We start from the raw sequence: 21,031 nt of genomic DNA, 5'->3' as shown, positions 1-21,031 counted from the left end.
AGCACCTTCTTGACATACTCCTCTTGAGATAACTTCAACACACCCGTTGAGCTATCCCTAGAAATTCTCATGCCAAGTATTTGCTTGGCCTCACCCAAGTCTTTCATCTCAAATCTTCTTGACAACTTCTTTTTCAAGTCATTGACAATTTCCATACTAGTTCCCGCAATCAACATATCATCAACATACAAAAGCAAGTAGATATAGCCATTGTCATACCTTTGAAAGTAGCAACAATGGTCACCTTCCGCTCTCACGAAACCATTGCCTAGCATGAAATTGTCAAACTTCTTGTACCATTGTCTAGGAGCTTGTTTCAACCCATATAGACTCCGTTTAAGCTTGCACACCAAGTTCTCTTGACCCGGAACTTGAAACCCTTCCGGTTGCTTCATGTAGATTTCCTCCTCCAAATCACCGTGTAAAAACGCGGTTTTTACATCCATTTGCTCAAGAAATAAGTCCTCCGAAACCACTATAGCCAACAAGATCCTTATAGTGGTTAGCTTCACAACCGGAGCAAAGATCTCATGATAATCAATGCCCTCCTTTTGTGAAAAACCTTTCACCACAAGTCTTGCCTTGTACCGAATTGTACCATCCGGTTCTTCTTTCTTTCGAAAGATCCACTTGCACAAAAGTGCTCTCTTGCCCTTAGGCAACTCAACCAGCACCCAAGTGTTGTTTTTCTCCAATGAAGACATCTCATCTTCCATTGCTTGCTCCCACTTCAACGAGTCACCCATGCCCATTGCCTCTTTATAACATTCCGGCTCACCGGAATCCGTCAACAACAAATAATGCAAGGATGGAGAATATCGGTGTGGTGGCTTGATTGTTCTTGATGATCTCCTCACCGTTGGTGGTGTAGATGGCTCTCCATGAACCACAACGGGCTCACCCATAACTACTCGCTCATCCGTTTCCAAGTGATCATCATCATCCGAATCACTTGAATCCGAATCCACCGGAACATGAGCACCATGTTGAGGAGATGCTTGTTGAATTTGCACCTCAACTTCTACCTGTTCAACTTCCTTATCACTTCTAACCTTACCATCTAGCTCAACAAATTCCCGCTCATCTTCAATTGATTCTTTCTCAACGGATTTCCCACCAAAGTTGTCTTTGTACAAAGAGCTCTCATCAAAAGTGATGTCACAATGCCTAACAATCTTTCGATTCTTAGGATCCCACAATCTATAACCATATTTCTCACATCCATACCCGATGAAGTAACATTTGATGGCTTTTGGGTCTAGCTTGTCTCTCTTTTCGGATTGCAAATAGGCCACACAACCAAAGGTTTTCAAGTGAGTGTAGGACACCTCCTTACCACTCCACTCCTCCTCCGGTATCTTGAATTCCAAAGGTACCGAAGGTCCACGGTTTATCAAGTAAGCCGCGGTACTAACGGCATCCGCCCAAAAACATTTTGGAAGGCCCGCAAACAACCTCATACACCTCGCCCTTTCAAGTAAGGTCCTATTCATCCGTTCCGCTACCCCGTTTTGGCGAGGTTTACCGGGAATGGTCCTCTCCAAAACAATGCCATGCTCCTTACAAATGTTTTTGTAAGCTTCCAACTCATACTCTCCTCCATTGTCGGACTTGATTTCCTTAATCTTCTTGCCCGAAACATTTTCAACCTCCGCCTTCCAAGTCTTGAACTTCTCATTCACTTCCGACTTGTGCTTCATGAAATATACCCATACTTTCCGGGTTGAATCATCAATGAAAGTGACAAAATAGTGAGAACCACCAAGGGACTTGATGGGGTATGGGCCCCAAACATCCGTGTACACAAGTTCTAGCTTCTCCTTCTTCAAGGACCGTTTGGTTTATGTGAAAGACACCTTCTTTTGTTTCCCAAAAACACATGTCTCACAAAATTTCATGTCGATTGATTTCAACCCCGACAACTTACCCTTTGAAGCTAGCAATTTCATCCCTTTCTCACTCATGTGACCAAGCCGAGTATGCCATAGCTTAGTCTCATCATTTGCGGTTGTAGCAATCATGCTTGTACACCCTAAGGTAGTGTACAAAGTACCGGTCTTCGTGCCCCTAGCCACCACCATAGCTCCTTTTGACACCTTCCAAGTACCCTCACCAAACATGGTTCTATAACCGCTTGAGTCTAGTTGACCCACCGAAATCAAATTTTTCCTTAGCTTAGGTATGTACCTAACATCTTCAATTTTCCATGAGCTCCCACTTGAGGTCTTGATCATGACATCTCCCTTCCCCAAAATTTCCAACGGTTCATCATCCGCAAGGTACACCTTTCCAAACTTGCCACTCTTGAAGTTTTGGAAAATCTCCTTACATGGAGAAGAATGAAATGAAGCTCCCGAATCAAGGATCCAAGACTCAATGGGACTATCAACACTCAAGATCAATGCATCACCGATTTCATCGCTTGATGCCAAGCTAACCGATGAACTAGCATCATCGTGGTTCTTGTGGTTTGAACCACCCTTCTTCTTGGGATTAGGACATTCCCTCTTAGTATGCCCTTTCACACCACAACCCCAACACACAATGTTCACCTTCCCTTTCGACTTACTCCTCCCTCTAGACTTCGATCTTCCTCTTTGAGCACCTCTTTGTTGTCTTCCACGTCCCCTACCTTCACTAGAATAAGCACCACCCGATGACTCACCCGAGTTCTTCCTTCTCAAGCTCTCACTCAAGATTAAGTCCCTCACATCATCACACTTCAACTTCGACTTTCCGGAAGAGTTGCTAATGGCGGCTACAACGGTATCCCAACTTCTAGGCAACGATGACAACAAGATCAAGGCCCTCACTTCATCATCAAACTTAATATCAACCGAAGCTAGTTGAGAGATTATTGAATTGAATTCATTTATATGTTCGGGGGCGGAACCACTATCATTCATCTCAATTTCAAACAAACGACACATCAAGAACACCTTGTTCATAGCCGATGGCTTCTCATACATATTGGACAATGCTTTGATCACACCAACCGTCGTTGTCACATCTTTGACATTGTAAGCAACACTCTTAGCCAATGTCAATCTAATCACTCCAAGGGCTTGTCTATCCAATACTTTCCACTCCTCTTCCTTCATACCCGATGGTTTACTAGTAAGGGGCAAATATAGGTTCTTTTGATACAAATAGTCCTCTATTTGCATCTTCCAAAACCCAAAATCCTTCCCATCAAACTTCTCAATTCTCAACTTGCCTTCTTCCATTGCAAATCAAACACACAAAGTTCACAATAGGTTTTCAACAACAAAGAATGCAACTTGACACCCAAGACTCAAACTTTGAACACCTAAAGTTCCAAACTTTGAAACTCAATCACAATTTCAAGTTTAACACAAACCCTAAATCATCAAAACACCAAAGATTCAACCTTGGCTCTGGTACCAATTGTAAGGATTAAAGTGTTCAACTAACTTGCAATCAACCCACAATAGCAATGAACAAACAAGCATAACAATCAAGAACAACTTTGAAGGAATTAAAGCAAGTAAAAGGAAGACAATGTTACCGTGGGAAAACCCGAGAACCGGGAGAAAAAACCCACCCTTGCACTATGGAGTAATATTGATGATGAATGAACTCAAGAATTACAAGCATGAATTGTATAGAATTCAAATGCTCCTCACAAACCCTCTCAAAACCTCTCTATGTGTTTAAATGTTTGTGAATAATCAACAAAGAGGCTTAGAAAAGGTATATATAGTCTAGGTAGAAAATACAATCCAACGGCTAAGATTAAAGCAAATCGCACAAGCCGAAAACGAAGCGACGAAATAGGGAGCAGGGAGGTTCGGCCGAACCTACCCAGAGTTCGGTCGAACCTGGGGTGGTTCGGTCGAACCTCCTTGGGTTTGGTCACTCCTCCTCTAGAAATGTAAACTGGTGCACCTACTGACTTAAAACCGGGTTCGACCGAACTTTTCACAAGTTTGGTCGAACCTTAACAATAAGGCAGCTTCTATGCAATCTCCTTATGTCTCCATGTATTTATCTATCTCCACACTAATCCTAACAAAAAGAAGGGAGGGAAAATGGAGGAAGGGAAGGGAAAAGAAAGGGAGGGGGAGGTGAGTTCCATTTTCCCTCCAATTTTCCTCCAATCTTTTACCTAAATAAGAGAATTTGATCCTTTCATTTCTCTTCTCTTCTTTTCCTTTCATTTCCTCCTATTCAAATAAAGTGTAATTGTGTGGTAAAAACCAAATTATTTCCCTCTCACCTTTCCCCTCTAAAATTTCAGATTCCCTCTATGACTGTTATTTAATGGGCTTGCTTACTTGGCAAACTTAACTTTTATTAGTGGTGTATAATTTTCTTTTGTACACTATTCCTCTAGCATTTCTCTATTTTTTTTTTGCGGTAATAAACTAATAACTACTTCCTCCGTTTTCATTTAGTTGACGCGTTTGATTTAGACACATATATTAAGGAGAGGAGAGAGAGTGAGAGAGAATGAAAAACAAGTGGGGTAACTTGTAAATGCAAGGTAAAAAAATTACCTCAAAAGGAAACGTGTCAACTAAGAAAAAAACCTCCTAAAAATGAATACGTGTTAACTAAAAAGAAACGGATGTAGTATTAACTAATCATACAAGATTAATCCCGTGCGATGCACAATTTTAAAATAAGAATTGAATTATAGACTTTTAACGCGTACTAAAAGAAAATAACTTCCTCATTTTTCCTAACTAATTTTTAATTAAATATCAAAATACAATTCCTGAAAGTGCATAGTTTTCATATTTTATTAAGAAATTTCAATTAAATTATATTATTAACTATTGTTAACAACTCGTAAATAACTAAATAGCCTAATATCCGTTGAAAACCCAAAATTTAAAAATTCAAATGGAATATATTTTCAAAGCTATGTTAATTAGGGTAGCTTAAAAAGGAAAACAAATGACATCATCCTTGCATTTTGGCGGGAAAAAATTAAATAAAAAAGTGACACGTAAACGGTTGCTATTTTAGTATATACTACGTATATAGATTAATAAATTTAAAAACTAATGGTAACGACTACGGTGTTAGTTGCAATAAATTTTAAAACTAATGGTAACGACTACGATGTTAGTTGCAATAAAGCCAATAATAGTCCCAATTTTTTTAAAAATAATGTTTTAAAATTATTATCAAAGTATCAAAAGAAATAATAGAATGATAAGAATGATTACCTTTAGGAAAATTTGACATTTTCTACCACTAAAAACATCATGTTTGACATTTGCTACCTGTTTAATTTTTTTTTTATTTTTTAAATTTTACTACCACGCAAATACCAAAAATATATACTCTATATTTCTACCACTTAACAGAATCCGTTAAGTGGGGCCAAAATTTCATTAAATAATTATTTTATTTATTTTTTTTGAAAAAAAACTTTTAAAAAAATAAACCCGATCTCTACCACCTCCCCCTCCTCGTCAGCCACCCTCTCCCCTCCCTTTGCTGGTGCCCAAATGTTCCCTTGACGCCGGCAAACCCGACCTCCTCCATTTCCCCCCGCCAATTGCCCCTAACCCGGACAAAGCCCCGCCGGTACACTTGAACCCCTTTGCGTGACATCACCCTTCTTCCCTAGCCCCTAAACCACGATTCCCCGCCTTAAAACCCCTTTCCCTCCCACAAAACCCTAGAAAATCCCTTCCCTACCCTTGAAACCTCCTAATCGCTCCCCGCCCAGCCCCGAAACCCTAGCGGCCACGGTTTTCGAGGGTGGAGGCAGAACGATTTGGGGGTTTTAGGGGTAGGGGGAGGGTTGGGTAGGGGCAATGAGGAGTTATCGCCAGCAAGGGGAATGAGTTGGCTGGCGAGAGGAGGGGGTGGTAGTGACTTTTCGGCTTTCGGGGCAGCGTTGATGGGCCAGGAGAAAGGGAGGTAGCAGTGAGATGGCTGGGGATGGAGAAGTGGCTGGACGGTGGTTGAGCCCCACTAACAAAAACAGTAACGGCTTAAGGAATCAGGTAGTTAAATTTAACAATGTGGGATTTGGGTGGTAGTAAAGTAAAAAAAAAAAAGCAGTTAGCAAATGTCAAATGTCAGGTTGTTCATGAAACGACTCGTTTATTAAACATGTTGATAAAAGATTTCATGAACGGACTTATTATATTAGTAATAATGAGCTATGTACTTTTGTCATTTGAAATTCTCAACATTAGCATAATAATTAAAATCCTAATTATAAATCTAAAACTAAATCTTATTTATTAAAAAAGACTTAAAAATCGAATTAAAAATTGTAAATAAATCAATAATTCATGAATATAAATAACGAGTAGTTCACAAACGTAAATAAACAAGTTGTTCATGAACTTATCTGAATGAGCAAATCTATGTTTATAGGCCTGTGTCCAGGCTCATTTACTAAACGAATTTCAAAATTTGTTCAAACTCTACTCATTTATCAAATAAACGATCATAAACGAGCTTCAATAGAGTTTCATTGGAAAATCGTATATCACTTGAGTTGTTAAATTGAGAAGTTAGTTGGGCGTAAAGAAACAACTATTTTTGTATTTTAATGCTCAAATTTGAATTTCATCATTGGAGATATTTTTTTTTATGACGGTGTTAATATTTAACAGAGGAAAAACAAAAAGAGTTTAGACAGGAGAGAAAAGGTGGGAATAGTTAGTTGTGTGATGTCTGTGGCAACAACAATATCTATGGCGGAAGCCGCAGCATCGTCCACCACCTTCTTATCCTCACCCTGTCGACCATCACCTTCTTCGCCACCATTTTTCCTTTATCACCACCGCCCACTAAACCACGGTCACGGAGGCAGTGTCAGCCTCAACCACCGCATCCTCTTCCCTCGCCACCGCTCGCTGCAGGCAGTCTCATCCACAACTACCTTTACCAACAAAGAGGTTTTAGAAGTGAGCGAAATCAAAGAAAGATCCCGTAAATGGCAATGGAAAGATCGTTACTCTATCAATTACTTTGTTCAATCTCCGTTATCTGCTGATTCTGGTCGTCGTCGGCCTCCTTTGGTCCTTGTACATGGATTTGGTGCTTCTATTCCTCACTGGAGAAGGTATTTCCTTTTCCTTTTCTTTTGTTTTGTGGAATTTTATTCTGTCAACTAGTTTCTGTTATGTTATGTAGTATTTGTTCTTTGCAATTATGTTACATGAATTCCGTCCACATGTGTATTGGGTATGGACTAGGGGTGATAATTGAAGGACACGAGAGGCCGAGACTGAAATTCCATTGAACTCGAGCAGAGATTACCATAAAACTTAACTTAGATTACGAAATTAGAACTTATTTTTATCTTATAAATATGTTTGTGCTATTCATGTTTAATTTTTACTTTTGATTTGAGTTGGATTTTCTTAACCCAATGAATGGTCATGAATTGATTGAAGGACCATGTGATATAATATGAGATTTGCTAGAAGTAATGCATAGGAAATATATTTCTGATTTAAGGATTTATTGCTTCAATAAGTCAGGTCATATTGCTGAATTGTTTGTGCAATGCAAAGCTCTTGCTGTCTAGCTTGGTGCTGTTGTTCAATTCTATTTGGTAATTTGGATTTGTGCTCATTGACCTCGCTCAATCTTACTGTTTGGAATACCTAGAATGTTGATTTAAATGGGAAAATTTAAATTTCTTGTTAAAACAAGAAAAAAGAATGTTGATTGTCAAAGTTATAATTCTCTATGTAGTTGTTTGGTGTGGAGAAGAATACTTTGATTTGAATTGCATTTTCTATTGAAAGATCTTTGTAAAATCTAGCTGCTAAACCCACTAGTCCTTCATTTCGTCATATAAGAAAAATCTTCTCTACTTCTGGTAAACTACTCTAAGTTAAAAAATATATCTGTATTGACATTTATTTAGCAATAAGATGAACATAAAAAACTGGTTTAAGTTGTCCTAGAAAAGGATTTTTATTCCAGAAGAAGACAGTCTAGTTTAACTTGCGTGCTTGTTGAGACTTGAGACCATATAATATGAATATCATGCTAATGCTGTAGGATAAATGACAATCACCTCAATCCATTCGTATGTATTAATTGATCGATTCCATTCATATGATGATTTGTTACCCTACTTTTATCTAGAATGATATCTATTGTTTCTTTTTTGAAGTTTATTTATCATTTGGAATTCCTGTCCTTGACTTTTGTGGAACAAGTAATTTGGAAGTATTATGGTGGTAAGCTTCTGGTGAGAAATATGAGAATTTGAAGTGTTTCTAGGATGTGACCTCCTGTAAATTTATGAATCTAGGACACATCCAATTTGTGATCCTCATCTTGCTAACCTGGAAACATCCTACGTACTGCTCCTTCAGTACGTAGTCATATCAGTACACGATAATTAAAATGATACAAGGGGGAGGGGGCATCACAGTTATTTACATTTCAAAGGCATCCTTGTGCATTAGAGACAGCTAGAGCTGCTAGACTGTATCCTGTGAAGTTGTAAAAGAGCATGCAGTACGCAATCCATGTGAAAACTATTATGTAAAAACTCTAGAACTCCCATTTTTACCAAAATGTATTTAGGTGAAACTAATTTTTTTTAAATTTACCTGTAGGAATATTACAACATTGGCCCAAGATCACACTGTTTATGCTATCGATCTCCTTGGATTTGGTGCATCGGACAAGCCAGCAGGATTTATGTATACAATGGAAACATGGGCAGGGGTATAAATTATTGTTAAGCTTATTGTTTTTGTTGCTATGTCAACTTACTATTTAAGTATACAGTCATTGCAGATTACTCCACTTGGCTCATTTTCAACAGTTGCTCTTGGATTTCTTGAATGAAGTGGTTCAAGAGCCAGCTGTTCTTATAGGCAATTCCGTGGGAAGTCTTGCCTGTGTGATTTCTGCTGCGGGTAGGTTATTTTTGTATATTTGTTTAATTGATAAGTTTTTATTATCAGCAATGAAAAAAAAAAATCATCTTGGATTTCGTTCTTGATTGAATTCTTCTGTTGGTTCTATTCCTGCATCAGAATCTTGTCAAAGATCTCAACCTCTGGTCAGTGGACTTGTCCTGTTAAACTGTTCTGGTGGCATGAATAACAAAGCTATTGTTGATGATTGGAGAATCAAATTGCTCTTACCCGTGCTTTGGTTGATTGACTTCCTCCTACAGCAAAAGCCTATTGCATCAGCTCTCTTTGAACGCGTCAAACAAAGGTACAATTTACTTGACAAATTTTAGAGTGTTAAAGCCTGTGCGGATGATATCCTTTACCTGCAGAGAGAACTTACGAAATGTCTTGTTGTCCGTCTATGGATGTAAAGAGTCAGTGGATGACACGTTGGTTGAGGTACTTTTCAGTTTTCATCTCATGTGTCTTTTTTTCCTTTTTCCCCCCTTATATGGTATAGGGAACTATAAAACTGTTGCATACGAAATTTGATCATCTGTTGCTAGGCAACACCCTGTAAAGACCAGACTTTATCAAGCAACTTGGTAAAAAAAAAACGTATGGAAATAACAAAAAAGCTAAAACAACTTTGTATATTGAAGTGCTACAGCACCAGTTGCAAGATTAAATGGTTATTTTAGATAACTCTGGAAGGATAGTAATTGTGTGTCAAAATTGAAACACTCCATCCTTCAAAGTTCGACTCACTTTCCATATGGGGCTGTTTTAGAACGTTAAGACTCATTTTTACTTTGTTCTATCTTTGGCAAACCCCGTTTAATACCTTACTTCAAACACTCCACACTATTAACATTTTTCCTCATACTCTCTCCTATGTTATCCATATTTGCCTTACACATACTCACTGACCTTTTTACTCTATTTCTCTTACTTTAAACACCTTTATCTTCCCACTCACTCTTTACAAACTTTTTTATGAACAAAAGTCTACCATAAATGAGTTGAACTTATGGGAACACAGAGATTATCTTACATTTCCACATATTCAAATATGCTGCTAGTTTCTTGATCCTTAGCTCATCATCCCACAAGTTTATATGAAGTACTGGTTTTACTATGAGTAGGTAATATTTAAAATTTTATGCCATGTGAGGAGTGCAGATCATAAAGGAACCAGCAGATGGTGAAGGTGCATTGGATGCTTTTGTTTCAATTGTGACTGGACCTCCTGGACCGAGTCCAGTCAAGCTGATGCCAAGAATCACGATACCTGTTCTGGTTTTGTGGGGTGATCAAGACCCTTTTTCCCCGCTTGATGGTCCTGTTGGGAGATACTTCACGTCTTTGCCTTCTAGCTGCCCAAATGTGACACTGTCTGTTCTCAGTGGTGTTGGACACTGCCCTCATGATGATAAACCTGCCCTGGTCCATGAAAAGCTGCTTCCCTGGTTGTCTGATCTTCCCGCTGCTTAGTCATTATGTCAATTTGTACGCTTGAAAATTTTCTAGAATTTGTAGTGTAATTTGTAAGTTTCTTGCTTATAGAATGTAGTGTACAATACATTTTATGTTAATTATAGAAATGAAGTTTCAACGAGAACCTTATGAACTTCTGATTATATGAAGGTCCTATTCCTATGAAGTTCGGTATACATATGAAGGTTCTATTCCTATGAAGTTTTGTATTTAAGTAAGTGCATTACTTTGATCGTTACATATGTTATTTTACCACTTTAACATTAATATATTTAATAAAGGTCAGGACTTGTGTCACACATGATAAGTTTAAGACATAAGTCCTATTCACCATGTAAAAGTAATACGGAGTACTCAATAAAAATAAGTTTAGTAAAAATAATTCAGATTTTCATTTAAAAAAAAAGTTCAAATTGATTAAGTTAAAAAAAACAAATAAAATAGGAAATTAGTAGGATTAAGTTTTAATTAATAAAATTAATTTCAATTTAGTAATAGTAATTACTTTTAATTCAATAAAATTAACTTAAGTTTAGACGTGTAGTTTGCATGTTAAGTATTGTAAAACAAAGCTACGAGTAATGTTCAATTTTACTCTTTTCTCCATGGTTTTTTTTTTTTAATTTTTTTTAATTTATTTTTTTAAATTTATTTTTATTATTTTCTTTTATTTTTTTCTAAAAAAAAAAGGAATTGATCAGTCACCTTTCAACTACCAGTATCAAAAAAGTAAAAAATCAAATGTATATGTATCGCGTGTATGCTTTGCTTGAAGCTGAGATTTCCAATTGATTAACCCAAAATTGGCTCTTTCCAAATTCTTTGCTTAAATCAGCTACATTCCTTTATATTCCCTAATTTTCTCAATATAATACTGAAATCTTCACCAAAAATGGCAATACCATTTGAAAAACAGCCATTAATAAAAACTTGTCTAAGTAAATTGGTTGAATTAAAGATTGAATGGCAGAAGAAGAGTCTTTGGAGTATACTCCCACTTGGATAGTTGCACTTGTCTGCTTCGTTTTTGTTCTCCTTTCTCTTGCTGCTGAGCGAGGCCTTCATCTTCTTGGCAAGGTACTTTGTATTCAATTTCTAATTTTACATTATTACGGAGTAATGTGTAATTATGTATAATTAATTGTACGTGTTCTGTCCCACTTTAATATGCCACATTTTTATTGTGTGATGTCCTTAATAAGCGATTAGTAAGTTAAATAATTAATTTCTCTATGTTAATGCATGTATAATACTTGTACGTCTTTTAGATGTTCATGGTTTGGCTTTGACCGGTTCCAATACATGTCTTTAACCACTATTATCTGAAATTATGTATGAAGGCTTTCAAAAAAAAAAAAAAAAAAAAAGAAATTATGTATGTAGTTTTTGTTTAAATTTGTAAAAAACGATATTGACAAATCAACAAAACCCCACATAGCTATGTTTTTCTATAGTATATGGAGAAATTATTAAGCAAAAATATCTCAAATTATGAATACTTTGAAGTTGCAAGATTCAACTAAAGTACAAAGTTAGAAGTTTTAATGTTTTTGTTGTAATTAATTGATGGTTGAAATGTTAGCTAACTTACCTAAAAATAAATAAATAAATAAATAAAAAATTCCACTTTTGCTAACCCTATGGGTGGCAGTATAGTAGTTTATTAACATATTGGATTTTTGAAGGAGGGTTTTTAATTTTTTTTTTATTTAGTTGGCATAAGCAAAAAATTACTTTTTCACTTTTACCAGGGGTTTAGATTGTATTCTTTTCACTTGAAAAAGGTGATCTAATTTGATTTTATCGAGGCATAATTTTTGTATGGTATGAATTTTTGTTTTATTGAACTTTTACCATTTTTTCAATGATAAAATAATTTCATTCGAGCAAAAATAAATCATGTCAAAACAAATTCAATCAATAAAACCTGTAACTTCAAATAACAAATATAATAAAGGATCAACAAAATAAGTATAAATCAATAGTGATAATATAAGTTTAGCAGAAATAATTTAAGCTTAGTAAAAATAATTTAAGTTTTATGAAAACCGTTAAGTTAAATTAAAATAATTTAAGAGTAGCAAAAACAATTTAAGTTCAAGAATAAGGCTTAATAAATGATTTTATTTATTATTTTTTCTCTTTTTGTATTGAGTGGGGTAATCTTACAATAATATCAATGTGTATTTTCATAATATCAAAATTTCTTATTTTAATATTGGAGTATTGCTCTTACAATATTTGGTCAAGATGGAAGTGCATTTTTTGTCAATATTATGATGAATAAGTAGTCAATTTTTATTATTTTTTTTTTTCCTGGGAGGAAATTACTTTACATCCCTGTTGTTAGCTTTCTAACTTGTCAATAGAGGTTCTGTTTTTGCAAATCTATGGTTTTCTTTAATATTCTTTTGTTTTAATATCTTTCCCTTCCTCAAAGTATAGTTTCTTGGTCTTGGATGTTTGAATAACACAACAAAGGCAAAGAAACAACTAGGATCGTTGTCATGAAGTAGTGGGTATATGGTATATAGAGCTTAGCTTGTATGAATCCCTTTTGATTGGTTGGCATCACCAGTTTACCATATTAAATGTAGCTACAAGACTACGTACATTGCTGTCGTTCAATGAAATGAGTTAAACCAGTAGAACATCTTCTTCCTCTGATACTTTTAATGTTAAAAATAGATGTTTTGGAAGGTGGAATGGTAGCAATGATATTATTTTTGATATTTGGATATAATGTTCTACTAACCATTAGTGATTAATGTTTGCTGAACTTTTCATGACATATAGTGCTTGAAGAGAAAGGGACAAGAATCGTTATATGAGGCCTTGCAAAAAATAAAAGGAGGTTAGCTAACATGTACTTTATTTTGGTAGTGTTCTCAAACATGTTACTTTAGTGCAAAGGCACCATTGCTTTAGCAAGGCTCTGGGTGATGCTCTTTACATGTAGTCTGTATTGTCGCACTACTTGTAGTATAGTAGTTTGTTTGCATAATTTATTTAAAGTTTTGTTAGCCTATTAATATATCTTGCAGAACATTGTAATTTAATATGTGAACATCATTGTTAGGTCTAACTTCCTGCATTCAACCACTAGATAGTGATGATGTTTCCAATAATTATAACACAGGGATGCCAAAATTCATCCTGTTTTCGCTAGGTGGCTAATGGTTATAATTAAATCTTGTCTGAAAATTGTCTTGGATGAAGTTAGATACCATTGCTATTGCGTTAGCATGTCGATGTGCTGTGCAATCCAATGGTTACTAGTCCGTGAAGGTAATTGACAGGCTAATTTGTGTCATGTTAAACTTAAATATCCAAGTTAAACTATGGTTTATGTAGTTAGAGCACTTATGAATTGAAGGCTTAGCCAGAAACTACTAATATGGATCATTTGAAAGTAACAGCTGATGAAGTGCTAATGCAGATCAAGAGGGAGAAGATTATAAACATATTTTGTAGTGCCATGAAAACGTGATGCTTTGACCTTTTCTTCTGGGCCGCATCCTACTGTTTCATATAAATTCTGGCTAAACGTTTTAAGGTTTCGTGCTTCTATGTAGTATTACTTTTCATGCAAGTATAAATTCAATGTATACTTCCACCATTTTAATATATAATTTTGCCATATTTCATTTTCAGAAATGTCATAATAATTGCACCGTTTCCTTGTATATTATGAAACAAATATATATTATCCCTTGAATTTTCCTTTCATGACCCAACTCCCATCTCTCCCATCACTCTTTGAAGGGTAGTGTTGACTTCTCACTCTTTTGAACACTCTCTTTCCTCTTTCTGAAACAATGGAAGTAACTGATATTTTTTGCTGTAGTAAATTTGGGACATTCTTTTGAATACTTAAGATGTTCTTTCTTGATATATTAGCAGTAAGTTGATGTCTGAATATATTCAGACATCAACTATTTTTTGTCCATGATTTCTCTCAATCTGAAAGTTGTTTCTTAGATCATGTATAAGTGGCATTCTTACTGTTGACTTTTGTGGGTCTTGGCTCTTTTCTTGTGCAAATCTTGAGTTGTATGCATGTTCCTTGGATGCCTTTCCTTTTAACGGTGTTTCTCTTTCTGATGTATGCAGAGTTGATGTTGTTGGGATTTATCTCTCTACTTCTGACAGTCTTCCAAGGATTTGTAAGTGACATATGCATTCCAAAGCATCTTACAAACTATATGCTACCTTGCAAAAAGGAAAATGCTGATCATGAAGGCAATAGTCATAGCAAATATGCTTATCAACCTTCCTGGAGTAAACGACGACTTCTTGCTGAAGCTAGTAGTCACTGTGAACTAAAGGTAATCAAAATGGTTTTCATCTTACCTGATGAATTCTGCCCTTACCTAAAAAAAGTGTATGCCCTTTCTTAAGACAATTACTCCGTGTTGCATTAAATTACCTGGTTAATGAAGGGTAGAGAAACTCCCCCAATGTGCTTGAACAATGAGAATCTTAACTTTCTATATTTATCCTTCTAACTTTGTAAACTCCATCAGTCCCTTGCTATCTTAGCTTTCACACTTGTTTTTTTGTTGTCCCAAATTTCTACACTTCTATATTGACTTTAAAAGAAATACTTTATATTACCTTCGTTTCCTATTATTTGCAACTTCGGAATATTTTATACTTCCTCCGTTTCTATTTAGTTGACGCGTTTAATTTAGGCACATATATTAAGGAGAGGAGAGAGAGTGAGAGAATGAAAAAGCAAGTGGGGTAGCTTGTAAATGCAAGGTAAAAAATTTACCACAAAAGGAAACGTGTCAACTTCTTTTTTGAGTTTAAGCCAAATTATATATATTTGTGGTTAACTAAAAAGAAACGGAGGTAGTATCTCACAAATAATACCCCCAAATATGAAACAGAGATAGTATATATATTTTTCTCTCACCTTCCCATCAACTTCTTTTTTGAGTTTAAGCCAAATTATATATAAATAAAATTGAAACCTTTCTATTTGTGGTTGCAGGGAAAAGCTCAATTAGTATCATTGGAAGGGTTGCATCAACTACACATCTTTATCTTTGTCTTGGCAATTGTTTATGTTATCTCCTGTGCAGCAATCATGATTCTTGGAGGCTTCAAGGTATATTTATCAGTGCATCATCATTAGGTCTGTGGTACCAAACTCTGCGAGGATGAGCAAATCTTAATTCTCATATTTGTTTAGCTTATAGGAATTTTCTAAGCAAAGCCAACACAATGTACTCAAGTCATAAGGGGATTATCTCCAATATTTACCCCCGCCTTCCAGTATAGCCTCACCATCGAGGCAACCACTAAGAGCTAATATGAAAGCGAAAACCTGAAAATTAATTAAGGGTGGGTCTAAATTTATAATATCACTTTTTTCTGAGGATCAAATAAAAAATTTAAACATATTTACATTGATGTAAAATATCCAAAATTAAGGAAGGGTAAATTACTGAGTAGAGTGTTAGGATGTGTGGGAATTTGTATTATCCAATATCCATGGAATTCCCACTTCCCACATTTTCCCTTTATCATGTCAACCAAACAAGAGGTGAAACAATAACTTCAATTACTGTGTCATTCGTTGCCTTCCCAACCAGCCTTGAGTAACTATAGAAACATCAACCTTTCTCTCTTGTACATCTAAGTCAAAGCTTGGGTGTATAATGTGATCATACACATTGGTTTGAAGCACAAAGGAAATTTGAAAGAGGTGATTTTAAGCTATGTAGGCCAATACTTTATATAATGTGTCTGCTTAATTCTTTTTCTTGTATAGGTGCGGAAATGGAAGCATTGGGAAGACTCATTACGACGTGAGATTGAAAAAGCACAAAAAGCCGAAAAAGGTAATGAACTTGCATGCAAACAAAACCTTTTTCTTTTCTTTTTTTTTTCTTTTTTTTTTTGAATGATGCTTATATTAATTGTGAAGAATTGGAAAGCATGCAAACAAAAATATAATTCTTTTTCTTCTTTTTTGACAGAGGCTATTGCTAAAGGTGAAGAATCAGATAGGGTTAATCATATTTATACTCAACATCGCCGTGAGTTCTTTAAGACCCGAAGAGGATATTCAACTGTTTTAGGTGTAACGGTGAGTTCACACTTTTTGACAAGAAGATAGAAAATGTAAATTCATTAATCCCCTATAGTGTGCTCTATATTCATTTAAAATTATTTGCAAAAATAGTAAATTATATAGTATTTAGGAAAATAGCATGTATATGTTGGATTAATATAGCTTGTAATAAGTCCCACTCAACAAAATGTGACCTAATCAGCTTGTTTGTTGGTGAAAATATATGGTGGTATTTGTAATGATCTTGCATGCATTTGTTCAAGAATAAACCCATGCTAATGTCTATACAATGCAGCTCTACTTCCAAGTATTCCCCAAATATGTGTTTTTTCTTTGAAACTCTATTACCACCTATCAAGATGGTAGTAAATAGGAATAGAATTAGGAATAAGAATAGGAATAGGAATTTCTTTTGGAGAATCATAGAGGTAGAGAAGCCTTACTATGGACCGTGTCATGAGATTTTCCTAGCAAGATTTAGTTGAAGTCAACTATCATATGATCTGGTACTATTTAATTAACTAGTATCTCTTACTAATTAATTACTTCCATGGGATGCTCAACATGATGCTTGTGGTTCACACAATTTTTTTTTTTTTAATACTACGAAGTATTATAGAATGCATAAGTATTATTTTGTAATGTATTATTAGATTAATTACAATTTCTATTTTCATATTGTATTTATTTATTTATTTTTTCAAATTTTTAGTAATATACCATTAACGATATTAATGGTCAAACTATGTATCGGCAAATGTGCCAATCAAAGTGATGCAAATATTAAAAAAAAAAAAAAAAAAAAAAAAACAGAGGGAGTATTCTGACAGGGGTTCATGGTAAGGTATGTGTCATTGTGTTGTAGTCTTTCCAATTATTGGAGATGTTCACTTTGCGATTATGTTAGAACATGTGTAGTGATGATAGCAATTATCTATCATTAGCTTGAGACTACTTAATATAATCTTACTTTCTTTTGATGTTGTATACCTCTTGTGTGACTTGCTAGATGTCATTTTTCAAACAATTTTATGGCTCTGTGAAGAAGTCTGACTACATCAACATGCGACATGGATTCATTATGGTAAATTTGTCATAATCTTGTTTGTTTCACATCGTTCCTAAACAGAAATTTGTAGGAGGGAGGGAATGGGAATGAGAAAGAGATTTATCTGATAAATTGATATGTACTTGATCCACTTTTGATTGATAAAATAGCAGGCTAATGCATCTTTTCTCCATCTTTTAGACTCACTGCCCTACAAATCTCAAATATAATTTCCACAAGTACATGCTACGGACTTTAGAATATGATTTCAAGAAAGTGGTTGGCATAAGGTAGGTGCACACACAAGTGTTTGGATTCTGTTGAAGCAATTGTATTGAGCTTTTTGACTAAGGAATACTTTCTTTTTGCAGCTGGTACTTGTGGGTATTTGTTGTGCTCTTTTTGTTGCTCAACCTGAAAGGTATCACTTATCACCCTTAAGTTATTATTCACTCATTATTCTTGCTCCTGCTGGTCAGCTTCATAGAATCGCAGATGCTCAGCCTTCAGGCCCCAGCACTGCTCTACCCCCTTCCCGTCATTCCTGGGGGTATTTTCCCAGGGAGAGATCTAGACACACAGTAGAGACCAGTAGACCAATGTCTCTTCCTGATTTGCAATGCCACTTATTATTCTTATCTTGTAATAATTTAATGCTTTGTACTTGTAGGATGGCATGCATATTTCTGGTTATCGTTTCTTCCTCTCATTGTAAGTTCCCTACAGATTTGGGAGAAATTATTATATACATCTGCTATACATTGGAAAAAAAAATGCATATTTTAGTCACTGTACTTTTTGCTAATTAGACTTGAGTTGAGAACAGCTTCTGCTTATTGTGGGTACCAAACTGGAACACATTATTGTATGTTTGGCTGATGAGATTGAGGAAAAAGATAAGAAGAATATTCCTGTCCAGAACCAGACACAGGGAACAGATGAAAAAGAATTTTGGGTGCAACCATCTGACAAACACTTTTGGTTTGGAAGTCCCAGCCTTTTTCTGTACATGATTCACTTCATTTTGTTCCAGAACTCTTTTGAGATAGCTTTTTTCTTGTGGGTTTTGGTGAGCAGCAAACAACAAATCACTTTGAATGCTCCATTGCAAAATTAATTTCTGACACTTACACACTTCCATTGTCCAGTTTACATATGGTGTCCATTCATGCATTCTTGACAAAGTAGGCTTCATTATCCCCCGGCTTATTGTTGGGTAAGTATGATTTACTGCTTAGTTTTTTCCTATTGACTGTTATTTGTCTTCTACGTCTCTTTCTTTCTAGTTTTAATTTTCCATTGTAAGTTTTGAACAAGAGAAAACAAAAACCTTGTTCCATACTATAGTTGTAGGAGAGTTCACGTGACTTTAAATTTCAGGACTTATGTGTGACCATTGGTTTTCTGCCTTAAAACATAGCAATCACCTTTACACTTTGTTTGGATTGAAAGAAATGGAAGGAAAAGAAGAGAAGAGAAAGGGAGGGGGACAAATTCTTTTGTTTGGGTAGAGGATTGGTGGAAGGAAGGGGAAGGAGAGGGAGGGATCCATTTTCCCTCTCTCTTTAATAATCATAATCTCTCCTACATTGGAGAGATTTGGAAGGAAAATGGACCTCACCTCCCCCTCCCTTTCTTCTCCCTTCCCTTCCTACTTTTCCCCTCCCCTTCCTTTGCTTCCTTCTTTGCTAAACAAAGCGTTATTGCAAACAATGGATTTCCGGAAATCTTACCATATTCCTTTTTTTTTTTTTTTTTTTTTTGGTTAGTAATGTTTTAACATTGGAAAAATATGTACAGCACCTCGGGAATTCCCCTAGGGAATCTCCCTAAACAACTAAGAAACAAAATACCAGGCCAAAAAAACCGAAACAAAACCATCCCCAAGACAAAAAAGCTCAACAACTCACAACCAAAACCAACACTAAAAGGACAAGCTATACAAATTATACAGTAAGTCTTAAGGCTGTGAAACCATTTGCAGTCAGCTGCAGTCCATTTCTTGTCAATTAAACGGTGAATTCTCCAGCAAACCTCAGTTTTAACTTTCTTCACGATCCATTCAGTTGCAGTCCATTTCTTGTCAATTAAGAAAAAAGTAGTATATTTGGAATCCTGTTGATTCGTGGCTGCACTAGTGTCCAACATAAACATTCTAGTCTGTGCTCGCTTTACTCTTAGCAGACAGACATAATGTGAATCTTGCTTTTGTTGTTTTTGATCTGGTTTAGTGTAATGCAGTGTTCCTTTGTATGTTGATTCTCGGCTTCAACTGCTGGGGTTTTTCTTCATGCTTTGTTGATTTCTTTGAGGCTGCTTCTAATTACATGGGTCAGTTATTATACTAATCACCATCTCTACGTTCCTGTATGACAGCGTGATTGTTCAAGTGCTCTGCAGTTACAGTACATTGCCTCTGTACACAATTGTTAGCCAGGTGAGCTATTAATATGCTTGTTATAAGGCCAGGCAAACCATCTTCAGGCTAAAAAACTGCTTGTATTTCATGTCACTACCTATTCTATGTAGATGGGAAGTATGTTTAAGCACGGAATTTTTGACAAGGAAGTCCACAATATATTGAAGAACTGGGTTGAAGATGGAAAAGATGCTGTAGGTGGTTCACATAGCTCACATAGAATTGAGATGCAGAATTTGGCCCCAGAATCTTGGGAAATTATTTCTGGTGCTGAAGAGACGACTACTTGTGTTGAAAATTTTACAGCACCTTAGAATACTGCTCGTCCTAGTTCAACTTACAACTGGCAAGCTATGCTTAATGTTACATATGAACTTTATGTCGCGGTTATATTTAGCTATTATCGTAGTGTACAATTTTAGCCATTCATTATTATGACATAGACCTATACGTTTATATGTGAGGATTCTTGTGATGATTCTGAAACCCTCCCAATATCAGTTCTAAGTAACAGTATACTGTATATAGTACTCCTAATTGTGTGCTACGGAATATTTGAAAAACTTTTCAGTGAGTAATTTTGACATTATTGTCTAAAATTAGTCTTTTCTATAAAAGTTATCTCTTCTTGTAGATTTGACGTTTTTCCTTCAAAATATTTATTTAGGAAAATTTGCAAATTGCAGTAATTTATATTTAGTATTTTGCAAATTACAACCATTTAAAAAAAATTACAAATTACAGCCCAAAAGTTTGTATAAATTGTAAATTGCAGTTTGATTCAACTTTTTCATCGGTTTACCTGTTGAAAAATCTCTAATTAAGGCTTAACTGGTCATTTTCGTCCTTAAGGAATCAAATTGAGCTCGAAATTAGTAATAAAATAACGTAAATATCTCGTTTTGTGTAACAAAAATGTATCGATTTGTGGGCAACTATTTTTTGCTGTAACAACGAGACACTTACCTTTTTTTATTTATTTTTATTTTTTTATTTTTACTAATTCTGAGCTCAATTCGGACCCTTAAGGACAAAAAAAAGGCCCCTAAAACTTTAACCAAAAATTTTTCGACATGTAAATCGATGAACAAGTTTAATCATACTCCAATTTACAATTT

General features: G+C 35.4%; 2 protein-coding genes across 5 annotated transcripts; both read left to right on the top strand.

The window, feature by feature from the left end:
- Window positions 1-6,571: 6,571 nt before the first annotated feature.
- Window positions 6,572-10,537, top strand: LOC110702646 (uncharacterized hydrolase YugF-like). Of its 4 annotated transcripts, none has more exons than XM_021880394.1 (6): window positions 6,572-7,060; window positions 8,577-8,663; window positions 8,752-8,882; window positions 9,003-9,189; window positions 9,254-9,323; window positions 10,047-10,537. In XM_021880394.1, exons 1-6 carry the CDS (start codon window positions 6,666-6,668, stop codon window positions 10,356-10,358), a joined length of 1,182 nt encoding a protein of 393 aa, XP_021736086.1. In that variant the 5' UTR covers window positions 6,572-6,665; the 3' UTR covers window positions 10,359-10,537. The 4 variants fall into 4 exon arrangements, with proteins under 4 accessions (XP_021736086.1, XP_021736087.1, XP_021736089.1 ...); XM_021880395.1 differs by having other exon boundaries at window positions 6,575-7,060; window positions 8,577-8,688; window positions 8,789-8,882; XM_021880397.1 differs by having other exon boundaries at window positions 6,883-7,060; window positions 8,577-8,688; window positions 8,761-8,882.
- A 378-nt stretch (window positions 10,538-10,915) lies between these two features.
- LOC110702645 (MLO-like protein 13) lies at window positions 10,916-20,505 on the top strand. Its single transcript, XM_021880393.1, has 14 exons — window positions 10,916-11,438; window positions 13,158-13,215; window positions 14,475-14,689; window positions 15,361-15,477; window positions 16,144-16,213; window positions 16,352-16,461; window positions 17,456-17,530; window positions 17,696-17,784; window positions 17,866-17,915; window positions 18,165-18,205; window positions 18,321-18,563; window positions 18,643-18,710; window positions 19,871-19,931; window positions 20,024-20,505. The coding sequence occupies exons 1-14, from the start codon at window positions 11,325-11,327 to the stop codon at window positions 20,225-20,227; spliced, it is 1,515 nt and encodes a 504-aa protein (XP_021736085.1). The 5' UTR covers window positions 10,916-11,324; the 3' UTR covers window positions 20,228-20,505.
- Window positions 20,506-21,031: the final 526 nt, after the last annotated feature.

The sequence above is a fragment of the Chenopodium quinoa genome, unplaced genomic scaffold (assembly GCF_001683475.1).
Source record: "Chenopodium quinoa cultivar QQ74 unplaced genomic scaffold, ASM168347v1, whole genome shotgun sequence".
NCBI lineage: Eukaryota > Viridiplantae > Streptophyta > Magnoliopsida > Caryophyllales > Amaranthaceae > Chenopodium > Chenopodium quinoa.
This window is presented reverse-complemented; position numbering and strand designations above follow the sequence as displayed.

Coding starts and splice junctions, on each gene's coding strand:
- LOC110702646 (XM_021880394.1), top strand. CDS start 6,666: ATGTCTGTGGCAACAACAATATCTATGGCGGAAGCCGCAGCATCGTCC. Junction 9,190..9,253: donor TTTGAACGCGTCAAACAAAG/GTACAATTTACT, acceptor CTTTACCTGCAG/AGAGAACTTACGAAATGTCT. Junction 9,324..10,046: donor TGGATGACACGTTGGTTGAG/GTACTTTTCAGT, acceptor TGAGGAGTGCAG/ATCATAAAGGAACCAGCAGA.
- LOC110702645 (XM_021880393.1), top strand. CDS start 11,325: ATGGCAGAAGAAGAGTCTTTGGAGTATACTCCCACTTGGATAGTTGCA. Junction 17,531..17,695: donor TGCGACATGGATTCATTATG/GTAAATTTGTCA, acceptor TCCATCTTTTAG/ACTCACTGCCCTACAAATCT. Junction 18,564..18,642: donor CTTTTTTCTTGTGGGTTTTG/GTGAGCAGCAAA, acceptor TCCATTGTCCAG/TTTACATATGGTGTCCATTC.